Source organism: Mesoplodon bidens (assembly GCF_964165515.1).
Source record: "Mesoplodon bidens genome assembly, chromosome: 14".
NCBI lineage: Eukaryota > Metazoa > Chordata > Mammalia > Artiodactyla > Ziphiidae > Mesoplodon > Mesoplodon bidens.
In genome coordinates this window covers 54831514-54845497 of record NC_138170.1, presented here as the reverse complement: position 1 = coordinate 54845497, position 13984 = coordinate 54831514, and the positions used below count along the sequence as shown (strand labels likewise).

At 37.7% G+C, this 13984-nt stretch overlaps 1 protein-coding gene across 2 annotated transcripts in view; it reads right to left on the bottom strand.

The window, feature by feature from the left end:
* Positions 1-12278: 12278 nt before the first annotated feature.
* KCNG3 (potassium voltage-gated channel modifier subfamily G member 3) overlaps positions 12279-13984 on the bottom strand; it is a gene marked incomplete at both ends in the record, with an annotated part of 29334 nt that continues 27628 nt past the window's right edge. For both annotated transcript variants that reach the window (XM_081254605.1, XM_081254606.1), the window contains one exon: positions 12279-12924. In XM_081254605.1, the coding sequence (XP_081110731.1) occupies positions 12279-12924 (646 nt within the window). The remainder of the gene's footprint in view (positions 12925-13984) is intronic.

Genomic DNA, 13984 nt, shown 5'->3' with positions numbered 1-13984 from the left:
CCCGCGCACCACAATGAAGAGTGGCCCCCGCTTGCCGCAACTAGAGAAAGCCCTCACACAGAAACAAAGACCTAACACAGCCAAAAATAAATAAATAAATTCATTAATTAAAAAGCAAGTTAAAAAAAAATAGACTGAATGTATAAGGTACTTTTGGGGCAAAACAGACACACCTTTACATAAATAATTTAAATGGAATATAATCCATAACTTGCTATATATAATATATTTTTTAAAATCTACATTCTGTGACCTTTACAAAAGTAGATCTATTCTTTACTTTCAAGTTAGAAACAGTGCAACCATTTATCTTTGGATATTTCCAGTCAATGGCTGTATAAAATGAGAGATAATACAAATCTGTCATAGGCCATTCGGTGCATTAACATGTAAGCCATCAGTTTGGGGCCCTAAAAGAGAAAAAATGATTAATACTACATAAAGTGGAAAAAATATACCCCAGATTTCTGCTCTAGTCCAAACACTTACAGTCTTACAGTCCAAAAACTTAAAGTATTTTAAATTATTGAATAGTTTGATGCAATGACATTCAGTGAAAAAATCTTATTACTAACTGTATTCACATTAAAATGTTTTCCTTACGGGCTTCCCTGGTGGCGCAGTGGTTGAGAGTCCGCCTGCCAATGCAGGGCACATGGGTTCGTGCCCCGGTCCGGGAGGGTCCCACATACCGCGGAGCGGCTGGGGCCGTGAGCCATGGCCGCTGGGCCTGCGCGTCCGGGCCCCGTGCTCCGCGCCGGGAGAGGCCACAGCAGTGAGAGGCCCGTGTACCGCAAAAGAAAATGTAAACTGACAGTATTCATTATGCTTAAATACAAAGGTAAACTAATGACAAGGTAAATTTTTTTTTTAAGTTTGACAATTACAGCATTCATTTCCTCTGTCAAAGTCCCGGTGATATTAACAAGAAAAAATATTCTAATTATTTTCACCTAATACTTTAATCAAATGCTCTAGAAAAATATTGTTCTAAAGGAAGTTCAGCAGGAATTGCTTATTACATTTCCAAATTAGATCAACATAAGAAAAACAAAATGGGGTTCAAAAAATTAGACCATGTAACTGAATAAATAATAACAATAATGACAAATAATATCCCAAATTTGGAAAATTTAAGAGCAAAACATTTTGGTAACCTCATCCTTGATGGCATATGAACAAAAGGAATTTAAGATTGTGGATGGAAAAATGGTAGTTTCCATCAAAAGAGGAATACACAGAGTAACCAGAAAGGTTCACAACCCCTAAGTTCCACTTCCACAGTGATGTCAGGCATCATCTGGTTGTGGAGCCTCCTGCCAATTCCTACAGAAACAGGCAGAAAGCACCCAGCACCCTCAAGTTTTCGATTCTTTGCAAAAATGTCCTGAAATTGGTTAACAGCAGAGGGTGGGAAAAAAGGAGTGGTAAGTGTAAATACCAAGTTAAGCGCTCCTTTGTTTGAAGGGATCTAGAAACCTGCTTATTTACTAATTAACCCAACATACCACTGACTTCAAACACTTGCACCTCTAAAGACAGCCACAAACCAGCCACTGCTTCTTTTTTTTTTCAGTCCCACCCCCGCCTCAGCCCACTGCTCCCCTCTCTACTGTACACTGGGCCTTCCTGTGTTGCTCACACTCCTAACACCTCAACCAGCCACTGCTTTTGTCCACAGGACCATTCACTCTTGTACCTGTGGCTAATCACAACCGCACCTGGAGCTAGGATCTAGGATCATAACTCCATTAGGTTTGATACTTGCATTTCCATTGAAGATTATTAATATTCACCCAGCACATTCATGGGATTTATTAAAAATGTAGCCATTAACCAAAGGCCCTTGGGCATATGTACAAAATTAGAGAACTGTAGTATTCAGTCAAATACTACATTAGCAATATTACTCATGAAAAAAAATTCCAGTGGAGCTCTGTCCATTAAAAGATAGTCAGGCTTGAAAGCTTGACCTTGCAGGTGATCTCCCAAACCATTTGGGGAAGCGTTGTTTACAAATAACATTGAACTTTTCACCAGTTATTTTACTGACATAATTTCTTAGAGGAATTTCAGAATGATTATATTCATGGCTAGGGTTACATTAAAAAATCTGGGCTTAGTATTTGTGTAAAGGAAGCTCAGAATAGGTCTTCTGAGCAGAACGGGAGGGTTTTTTCAAAAGGCATCTGCCAGGGCAAGGGCAGCTGATGGTCATCCCTGTGTGCCCCACAGGGCCCAGCCCGGAAGTCAGGCAAAAGCTCCTACTACGTGCACACAAGGGATTAAAAATAAGAATAATAATTTTTTAAAAAGACTTTCCTGCAGCAATGCTGCAGGTTAATTAACTATCAAGTGCTGTTTTTGAGATGGCTTCTTCCCCATCCCAGTAATTCAGTGATACTTGCACTTCCTGTAAGTACTATGAAAAGATGCAGACAAACACACTAGGAAACCCAATTCCAGGAAGCTGGTTCTCAAGCTTTTCTACCAAGGTATCCCCAAGATAGGCAGAAGAAGAAAATTGCAACAGCTCTAATCCGACTGTTCAGGGAGATACAGTCCGCCTTTATCCACACCCTCTGGCATTCTCCTAGTATTCCTGTAATATCTAAGTCTGAGAAGCAAAAAGTCAGGTAATAAAAAGGCATTAAAATAAACCAACCAACAGAAACAAATTATCTCTAGAGTCTGTGTGTCTCTGTATCTTCAGGCAAGTGAACACAAACTCAAATTAACTTGGGTTAATGAAGAGAGTCAGTTTAATAGTCTTAGAAACCACTAAATGTGTATCAATTGACAAACTGTAAAAACCATCAAGAAGCACTTCTTTGGCTTCAACCTGATTAGCATCTTGTATAGATTTAGAAACTCGCTTCAAGAAAATTATTTCCTGACACAGATAGTACAAGAACTCAACTCACAAGAAAATCTGCCCATCTCTTCATTAAAACACATTGTTAGAATCCAACACCCTTTCATGATAAAAACACTTAACAAACTAGGTATACAAGTTCCTCAACCTGATCGCAGGCATCTATGAAAAACCCACAGCTAACATTATACTTAATAGCGGAAGACTAGAAGCTTTCCCTCTAAGATCAGGAAAAAGAAAAGGATGTCCATTCTCACAACTCCTATTTGACATTGTACTAGAAGTTCTAGCCAGGGTAATTAGGCAAGAGAGGAAAAAAAGGGAAGTAAAAAGTAAAACTATCTCTCTTTGCATATGACATTATCTTATATATAGAAAACAATAAAAAAAAATCCTCAAAAAACGATTAGAACTAACAAACAAGTTCAGCAAGGTTATAGGATACAAGATCAATATACAAAAATCAGTTGTATTTCTATACACTAGCAATGAACAATCTGAAAAAGAAATTAAGAACACAATTCCATTTACAATAGCATCAAAAAGAATAAACACTTAAGAATAAATTAAATCAAAGAAGCACAAGACTTGTACACTGAAAGCTATAAAACATTGGAAGAAATTAAAGAAGACTTAAATAAACGGAAAGACATCCGGTGTCCATTGATCGGAAGACTTAGTATTGTCAAGATGGAAAAACTCCCCTAATTGATCTACAGATTCAGTGCAATCCCTATCAAAATTCCAACTGCCTTTTTTGCAGAAATGGACAAGCTGATCCTAAAATTCATATGGAAATGCAAGAAACCCAGATAGCCAAAACAGTCTTGTAAAAGAAGAGGAACTCGTATTTCCTGATCTCTAAACTTACTATAAAGCTACAGTCTTCTATGTGGTTTTGGCATAAGAGTACACATGTAGATCAATGGAAAAGAATTGAGAATCCAGATACACCCACAAATCTATGGTCATTCAGTTTTTGACAAGTATGCCAATACCACTCAATGGTGGAAACAATGGCCTTTTCAACAAATGATACAGGGACAACTGTATATCCACCTCCAAAAGAATGAAGTTGGACCCCTACCTCACACCATATATAAAAAATTAACTCAAAATGGATCAGAGACCTGAAAGTAAGAGCTAATATAATAAAAATTTTAGAAGGAAATAGAAGAGTAAATCTTCATTACCTTGAGTTCTTTAAGATACAATACTAAAAGCACAAAAGACAAGAGAAAAAATAAATTGGACTACATCAAAAGTTAAAACTTGTATGCTGGGGCTTCCCTGGTGGCGCAGTGGTTGAGAGTCCGCCTGCCGATGCAGGGGACACGGGTTCGTGCCCCGGTCTGGGAAGATCCCACATGCCGCAGAGCGGCTAGGCCCGTGAGCCATGGCTGCTGAGCCTGCGCATCCGGAGCCTGTGCTCTGCAAGGGGAGAGGCCACAACAGTGAGAGGCCCGCCTACCGCAAAAAAAAAAAAAAAAAAACTTGTATGCTGCAAATGATATCATTAAGAAAATGAAAAGACAACCCGTTCATCTGAGAGAAAATATTTGCAAATCATATATCTGATAAAGTTCAGTATCCAGAATATATAAAGAACTCTTAAAATTCAACAATTAAAAAAATCCATTTTTTAAAAATGGTCAAAGGATTTGAATAGACCTTTCTCCCTAGAGGGTATATAAATAATCAATAAGCACATGAAAAGATGCTCAACATCATTAGTCATTAGGAAAATGCAAATCAAAATCACAGTGAGATATTAACTCACACCGACCAGGATGCTATTACTTAAAAAAAAAAAAAAAGGACAAGGAATAATTGTTGGGGAGGATGCGAAGAGATTGGAACCTTTATATGTTGTCAGTGGGAATACTAAATGGTTCACCTGCTTTGAAAAATAGTATGACAGTTCCTCAAAAAGTTAAACATGGTGTTACCATATGACCAGGAATTTCATTCCTAGGTATATACCCAAGAAAATGAAAAACCTATGTTCACACAAAAACTTGTACATGAATGTTCATAACAGCATTGTTCACAAGAGTCAAAAAGTAAAAATAACACAAATGTCCATCAAAAGAGAAATAGATAAACAAAATGTGGTACATCCATACAATAGAATATTATTCAGCAATAAAAAGAATGAAGTATTGATCCATGCTACGATATAGATGAACCTTGAAACATTATGCTAAGTGAAAGAAGATGGACACAAGGGCCACATGTTTCCATTTATACGAAATGTCCAGAATAGGCAAATCCCTAGAGACAGAAAGTAGATTAATGGTTGTCAGGAGATGGGTAAGGGAGGAATGAGGAGTTACTTCAAATGAGTATGGGGTACATGAAAATGTTCTAGAATTAGAACATTTAGTGGTGATGGTTACATAGCTCTGTGAGTATACTAAAACCCACAGATTTATATACTTTAAAATGATACATTTCATGGTATGTGAATTATATCTCAATTTGTAAACAATACATAAATATATTGCTAAGAACACCTCATATTTATTTAGTTCCACTTTTTAACTCCCCTAACTAGCCTTCCAAAATCACCTAAAGCTTATCAACAAAACCACAATGCTTATAATTGATCCATCAATTTAGTCAAATGTCCAGTAACTACTTCTCACTCCCCTCCCTAGCTACTCACTTGCCTCTTGGCATGGTGAAAACATGTTTAACCTCACTTGTGTGGTTTTAAACAGAATAAGATGTGAATTACTAAACTGAGAAAGGGAAAGGCAGAAAAGATTTAGAAGAGGCAATAAAAAGAAGGTATCCACCCTTTCATCCCTGGCTACCCCTTAGAAAACTTTTGAGGGGATCAGGAAATCACATCCAAAAGCTAATAAAAATTAGCTGATAACAATTCTCATTAAGTTAAATGTTCTAATTCCTCAAATCTTATTTCACACATAGCAGCTTTTCAATAATTTGATATGAGTCTGATCCCCATGCAAGTATGTTCTTCACAAGAGACCTCATTCTTACATACATGAAAAGTCAAATCTAAAAAACATATAGTTCAGGGGACAATAACACAACAGAAGGATGACTCACAGGTTAAAAGAATTCCCTAACCGAATTCCTATACACATTCATTATTGTGTATATGAAATATGATGAAATTTATAAAAAAAATTTTCATACTAATGTTTGGAAACCTATTTATTACAAAAAGGGGATGCACCTAATTATTTCTTGCATGCTACAATGCTCCTATCTCTGCCATGCACTGCAGCACAGAAAAGTGCATAAATAAAAACTGTATTTAAGAAAATGACACAAACACGCATATGCTCAATTTCTTTCTGACCTTTTTAAACTGAGTGACTGGAAGAGCTAATTAAATGTGATTTCCCTTATGTAAGCCAAAGCTTTCAAAAAGGGGACGATGACCCATTATTCTAATTTTAAAACTATACTATACTTATATAATTTTTTTTAAAAAAAACCTTACAATGGTAAAGATTATCGAATGAATAAAAATACAGGTAAGAAAAAAAGAAAAAAAAATACAGGTAAGAAGTTAGGCAGTTTATCTCAAAGCAAAAAAAAATCTAAACTTTCCACTTCTGTTCAATGAATAAAAATAAACAGCCTTTCACATGGACCTGAAAGCTAAGCCTTATATTAATTTCATAATTTTGCATTTTAGTTCCAAATGTTTCATATGAAAGAGTGGCTATGGCTAAAAAAATGAGGGAAAAAAAATATGCACAGCTATGGCCACACACACAATTCTCTTGTATCAGAGTCAAGGATTTAAACTCAAATACTGCTCTCCACTAAAGACGTAAAATTCTCCTGCCCTCTGCATTGTAGAGAAGGAAAGCATGGAATTCCACTGGAGCTCCAAGATCAAGTTTGTAACATACAGTTAAAAAGCAATATGTTAAGTTGAATAAATCCCTGTATTTTATTTTATTTTTTAAAATATGGAATGCTTCATGAATTTGTGTGTCATCCTCGCGCAGGGGCCATGTTAATCTCTGTATTGCTCCAATTTTAGTATATGTGCTGCTGAAGCGAGCAAAAATCCCTGTATTTTAATACAGCAAAACACCTGTCATTACTAACACTTTTTTTCTCTAATGGAAAAAAAAAACATTTTATAACAATAAACACTACAAATGGCCTCCACTCTGTCATGGGCAGAATTATAGAATTATTTCAAAACAATTAAAATAATTGAAGTCTAGGAGGGGAAAACCTACCAAGTACAAAGTCATGGTAAGTTTTAGTTTTGGTTTCAATACAACATTGCATAAATTAAGTAAAAGCACTACTCCAGACATAAATGATAGAGCATTACTTAGTCCTGGTAGGTGAACTCCAAATAATATATACTCCCTCTGGCTTTCATCCACTAAGTGTATATTAGTATAGTGTTGATAGTTTAAAATATAAATTAAAGGATGCTCATCAAAGCTATGTAAAATTAATTTGTTCAAATTATAGCATAAATGCAGATTATCCAATTCAATTCGGTGACAAATAATAAACTCACAATTGAGCTACACCAACAGTCAAAAGTTTAAGTGCTTATTGGGAATGTCTGAGAGAATTGGAAAAATCTGAAAGTTTAGGCATAAGTGTGGAATTGCTAAAAGAAAAATAAAAGTTAATGACAGAATGGGACAATATAATCGTGCTTGTGGATGACATTTCACAAGTCTATGGAAAGCTCAACAGCATGGGGCAGCAAATTATTAGTTTACTTTTCAGGGGCAGAACTGATATGCCCAGTCCTCCAAGTACAGATGGGTCTGGAAAGGCAGGAAGCAAAATACCATATGAAAGCATGCTGAACAAGCAGAGAAGTGTATGAAACCTTCCCTGACCAAAATGGAATTTTTCCAGAACACTCCATTAAAGCTTCAACCCATGTTACTTCCTCTTCAGTTATGACATTTCTCAACCTGGCCCTTCTAAATAATGCAATGATAAACTATGAAATAACTGCACTTATTTGCATGTATGTGAATGAGTGCACAACTGTGAAGTTTTGCAATTTAAAAACTCTATTGAAGGGCTTCCCTGGTGGCGCAGTCGTTAAGAATCCGCCTGCCAATGCAGGCGACATGGGTTCAAGCCCTGGTCCGGGAAGATCCCACATGCTGCAGAGCAACTAAGCCCGTGCGCCACAACTACTGAGTCCATGTGCCACGACTACTGAAGCCCACGCACCTAGAGCCCGTGCTCCACAACAAGACAAGACGCTGCAATGAGAAGCCCGTGCACTGCAACGAATAGTAGTCCCCGCTCACCGCAACAAAGAGTAGCCCCCGCTCGCCGCAACTAGAGAAAGCCCATGCGCAGCAACAAAGACCCAACGCAGCCTAAAATAAATAAATTTTTAAAAAAGCAACTCTATTGAAAATCTGAGTTCCCTATACACTGGTCCCAAGTCCTCCTTCCTGACATCTAGAGCATCTAAAAGCAACATCTGAATTTTTTTTTTTTTTTTTTGCGGTACGCGGGCCTCTCACTGTTGTGGCCTCTCCCGTTGCGGAGCACAGGCTCCGGACGCGCAGGCTCAACGGCCATGGCTCAAGGGCCCAGCCGCTCCGCGGCATGTGGGATCTTCCCGGACCGGAGCACAAACCCGTGTCTCCTGCATCGGCAGGCGGACTCTCAACCACTGCGCCACCAGGGAAGCCCAAAAAGAAAATATTTTTTTAAGAGAAATCCTTCGTGCCTTCTGAAGTTACCAAAAAAAAAAAAAAAGTATGTCCAAAGAGTACTGAATTAAAGTCTGAAAACCAGGTTTCTGAGGCGTGCTCTGACACTAGGGTGACCAAGTGTCCCAGTTCACCTGAGACTAAGGGATTTCCCAGGATGGGGGTGCGTTTAGTGCTAAAACCAAGAAAGTTCCAGGCAAACCAGGGTAAGCTGGTCTCCCTACGGGTGATGACGGCTAAATCACAACCCACTGGGAGCACAGCGGCCTGGCTGCTAACATTTAGATGGGATAAAGGACATAGGAAGGGTCAAGGTAAACCAGAAGGTCTCCAGGGCCCTTTAGTTGTAATTTATTATGACCCTATGACATATTTATACCACATTTGATTGGAATGTATATTTCATACCATAAGTGAATGTACATTTATGTAGGGTCAGAGGGCGCTGGAAATATTTTGTGAAGCTATGTGTTAAATTTGGAGTTATATATGCTTAATAGCAAAACAGAGCTAGGAGTTTTCAGCTTTTTATTTTTCATTTCTATAGTAAAGAGGAAAAATAAGGTGCTTCTAGAAAATATCAAGCCAACAGAGAAAATTCTTCCAATACCAACATCCAACTTAATCCCATCTCTCCTCCTCCCAGATCATTGGAGACCTAGGACATCTGGACAAAAGTTTAAAAACAGGAAATATTATTTTGACTTACTGCCACCATGAAAGAACACATTTCCACATTCTTAAGAAAGTAAGAACTTAGAAACGTGTGCTTACAAGTAACTACAAAACCCAAAAGAAAAAGCAAATGCAACTGTAGCAACCAGCAATAACAAGAGTCATAAAGAGCCCGTGCTCTGCAACAAGAGAAGCGCACTGCAATGAAGAGTAGTCCCTGCTCACTGCAACTAGAGAAAGCCTGCACGCAGCAACGAAGGCCCAATGCAGCCAAAAATAAATAAATAAAATAAATAAATAAAAGATAAAGAAGACCTTGAATTGTTAGAGTATATTTACTTTCAAATATGATTCCTAATTTTGGATCTTTAATTCTGAAAAATCCCACTTAAGTGGATACAAAACAAGTCATACATTACAAGATCAAGTCTAATAAGCTCACGTGCGGTACAATGAAAACAAACATTCGGGATTCCTCTTTCCTCCTTGGGCATTCTAATTTAAGATACCTGACTTACTGAGACTAATATAGGTCCTAATGAAAGCATTTCTGCCATGAAGACTGAGTTATGAGAAATTTCTAAAAGTACAACTATGAAAGAAGTGCTACTCAATTATTATTTTTTAAGGCAGTAACATTCAGGGAAAGCTATAAGAAAATGCCTCTGTTCCTAAAAAACTACAACATCCATGATATATTTTTTTTTCACTCATGAATGAACTATTCTATCAGGTCTCATCATCATCCTTACTACACGGGTGGCTGAACTGCCATTAGCATTTATCTAACATGCTCCTTTATGAGAACTGGTCCTATGAAAACTTTGGCATCACCAACAAGCGATTTCTTACTAGCTACTTAAGGGCAGCCTCAAAGTCTGCTTGTGAATTTACATGTGTGACTCTATACATACCCATACAGGTATACAGTTCTCCTTGTCTCTTCAAAAAGCAGTTTCTCTTCCCAAATCAGTCAACAGTTTGTGCCCAAGTCTATGTCTATCACATATGCTGTGGGGACATGAAGGTGTGTGGGAGAGAGAGGATTCCAGCCCTCAAGATAGTTATACTTTACTTGGGGAGATAAGACATATATTCTCATGAAGAGTTCTCAGTGCCAGAAAAATTGCTGGCTGTCTTATTCTTGTTAGTAATGTAGGGGTGCTATCACCTGCCTATTATTTGCATAAATCACAAAGCCTTAATCAAAATAGGTAAGAAAAAATAAATCCATGTTATCTATTTCAAATATATTAAAATACAATAAATATACAATAAATAACAGAGCTTATTTTGAGTATGTAATAAGTAACATACCAGTGTGCAATAGTAGGCAAGATGGAGCGAGAGTCTTAATGGCCAAAATATCACTTAAATTCAGGAAAGGAAATTAGGGAAAAGGAATGGTTTCACTATTATTACCTCAGCAGTGACAACAGCCAAGAGTGTGGTTTCTCAAGGCTTTTCTTGAAACCCAGAGGTGTGTTAAGAATAAGCTGCCGGGCTAGGTTCCTAGAGATCTAGGTTTTAGCCCCACCTCCTTCACGATCATATCCTCTCTTGCCCTGGTTTTCTACCCATACTGCTTGAGGCTGGAACTAGATGATGGCTAATATTCCTTTAATGAACACTTCTGGTAACCCTTTCTCTGATAAATATATCCAGGTCCCCTTTCCAACGCTTCTGCTCCCCCTCCCACCCCCACTAAATTACAGTGTATAACATGAAATTAGTCATGAATCTATGACTTTCATTTTTTGTGTTTCTATACTGACGGCTTTACGGCAACTGGTTAACAAAGCAAAATCCTAATTCAGATTGCTAAAATTCAGCAGTAAACAATCATCAGTTTCACATTATCTAGTCCTAGTAACCTAGCCAGATTAGTATGGCATATTATTCAATATTGTTACAAGAAGTTTTGGCATAGCTATAATTGACAATGGTGAAGATCAGCTCAGATAATTATGTATTCATTGTTTTTAGCTGACTTAAAATTGGCTTGGCTACACAGCAACCAAGAGTAAGGAAATAATTTCTTTTTTATGATAATCTAGTGACAACATCTAAGTACGACTTTGGTATAAAACGGCTACATAAATATCCTTTCATCTTAAGTCTTATTAAACCCATGGTGTTTGGCAAAAAAAGTTAAGAGCAGAAGAAGATAAGTATGGGTTGTAATATCAAACTATTTCCATTATCATTTTAATGTTGGAAATCTTGTTTGGACATCCAAATCTTAGGATAATTATCACCTAGTAACAGCAATGAATTCCAATAAAATGAACTCCAATAAAATGCTAAACAATACAAATACTCTTTTTAGTCATATCAGGACAGAGAAAAAAGAAATCCAAAATGGAAAAGTAGGAACATACTCAATCTTCCATGAAGCTGTATGATAAGGTGAAAAATAGGAACAAACATAAATCAGATAATTGAGAAATATGCTGGAGAAGTTTTTCAAATACTATTCTTGCTTGTATCTACTAGCTCCACTATACAGTTTAAAATCTGGCCAAATTTTTTAAGTAGTTGTTAAACACTTCCTGCATCTGACATATGTTTCCAGGGTACTTCTGACATTGATATGAGAGATTATAAAACATTTAGAAATGAAAATGTTACTCTCCAACAAAAAACACTGTAACTTCCAAGCTTCCTCTGCATTCACAAGACGGAAAAACATTTGGAAAAGAGTAGCTTTCGGTTTTAAAATGTTCAAATAATATACTTTAAAACAAACACAAAAGGTGTAATTGTTCAAGGCAAGGAAGGTACAAGTCTAAATAAAACAGAATCCTAAAATTTACTCTAGGAGTCATTCCTTCTCCTTTGCAGTCTCAATCATATTTACTCCATAATAAGTAAACTGCTTTACCCCTTCAGCTGGGAAGGACAATTTTTACTCTACCAAGGTGATGACAGGACCACTGCAGTGCTCACCCAACGAGAAATGCATGAATATGAAGTAGCGTCAACTCGATCAAATGAAGTGTATGCAAGATTTGATTTGCAATGCATTAATTTAGGAACTCAGCGGAGAGGCTCCTACTATATCTAGCTGATCTAAACTTGAGCTCATGATAACACTGCACGAAGCTATGGTAGATAAAAGTGATAGGTAATGCCAATAAAACGATTCCACTGACAACACAAACTCCTCCAAGAATTCTTCCAGGCATTGTGATAGGATACATATCTCCATAGCCAACTGTAGTCATAGAGATAATCACCCACCAGCAGGCAGCAGGAATGCTGGCGAAGTCCTTGTTGGATGTTTCCAGGTCCAACCCATGTTCAAGAAGCTGAGAAAGTGCACTAAAGATTGCCATGGCAACACAAATGAAGACAAGCAACATAACCATCTCTCGGTAACATCGTTTGAGAGTCAAACCGAGTGTCTGAAGACCAATGAAGTGACGGGCAAGCTTAATCACCCAAAAAATCCTCATCATTCTAAGCACCCTCAAGGTGACTCCAGCCCTCTGGAGTTGAGAATTCTCGCCCGTAAATACTGTCATTAACACGGAGATGTAATACGGCGTGATTGCCAGTAAATCAATGATGTTCAGGGGTCTCTTGACAAACTCACACTTGTTTTTGGAGACGATGAACCTCACAATGCATTCTGCAGTGAACCAACCTATGCAGATAGCTTCAATTATCCTGTCAAGAGAACAAAAGAAGAATTGATCATTTTATTTTTAAGCATTTTAATAGCTCTTAGATTTCTTCAGAGAGTACTACACTGACATACACATTTAGTTACCTTTCCAGAAAACATAAAAGAACAGACAGCATTACCAACATCATCAGACCCACTGGGATGCAAGAGAACAACAAATACATCAACAAATGAAAACTGAACTTGATAAAGTTCTTATTTATATATGGCATGTAATAGCATTGAAAAAAACATGTTTGCTTTTTGTCACTGATACTTAAAAAAAAATCTATCTCTTACTTGGTGGCTTGAAATTAACTTATACTCAGCTCGCCACACTATGAAATGTTATTCCATGAGGACAGTGGTTCTCTACTGTGATGTAAGTTATTAGGTAGGTCAGGAGGACTTGGTTCCTACAGACAGTGGACACACCCAAGTTTTCAATGATTTACTTCTTGGTAAATAAGAGTGAACTCAAGATCATCTACGAAAATGTCACTGTATTTTTTTTTTCCTACAGGCTTGTGTGGGAGACACTGAATCTGAGCCTGCCTTTTGGGCTTTGCAGGAATGCCAGTGCCCTCACCAGGAGAGCACCAGGTCATGACCATCCTCATTACAAGCGTTACAGTGGGAAAAAGGCTGAGGAATACTGCAATGGAGCAAAACAATCACTAAGACCCAACAAGTTTGTTTGTTTGTTTTCCATAGCTATTTTTATTCAACATGTATCTTTAAAATATAGGGCCATGGACTTCTCTGGTGGTGCAGTGGTTAAGAATCCGCCTGCCAATGCAGGAGACACAGGTTTGAGCCCTGGTCCGGGAAGATCCCACGTGCCGTGGAGCAACTAAGCCTGTGAGCCACAACTACTGAGCCCGCGTGCCACAACTACTGAAGCCCGAGAGCCTAGAGCCCGTGCCCCCACGCGCCGCAACTAGAGAAAGACCGTGCGCAGCAATGAAGACCCAACGCAGCCATAAATAAATAAATAAATAAAATATAGGGCCACATTTAATCTAGAGTGGTATTTACCAACCCTTCCACGTCACTGCACAC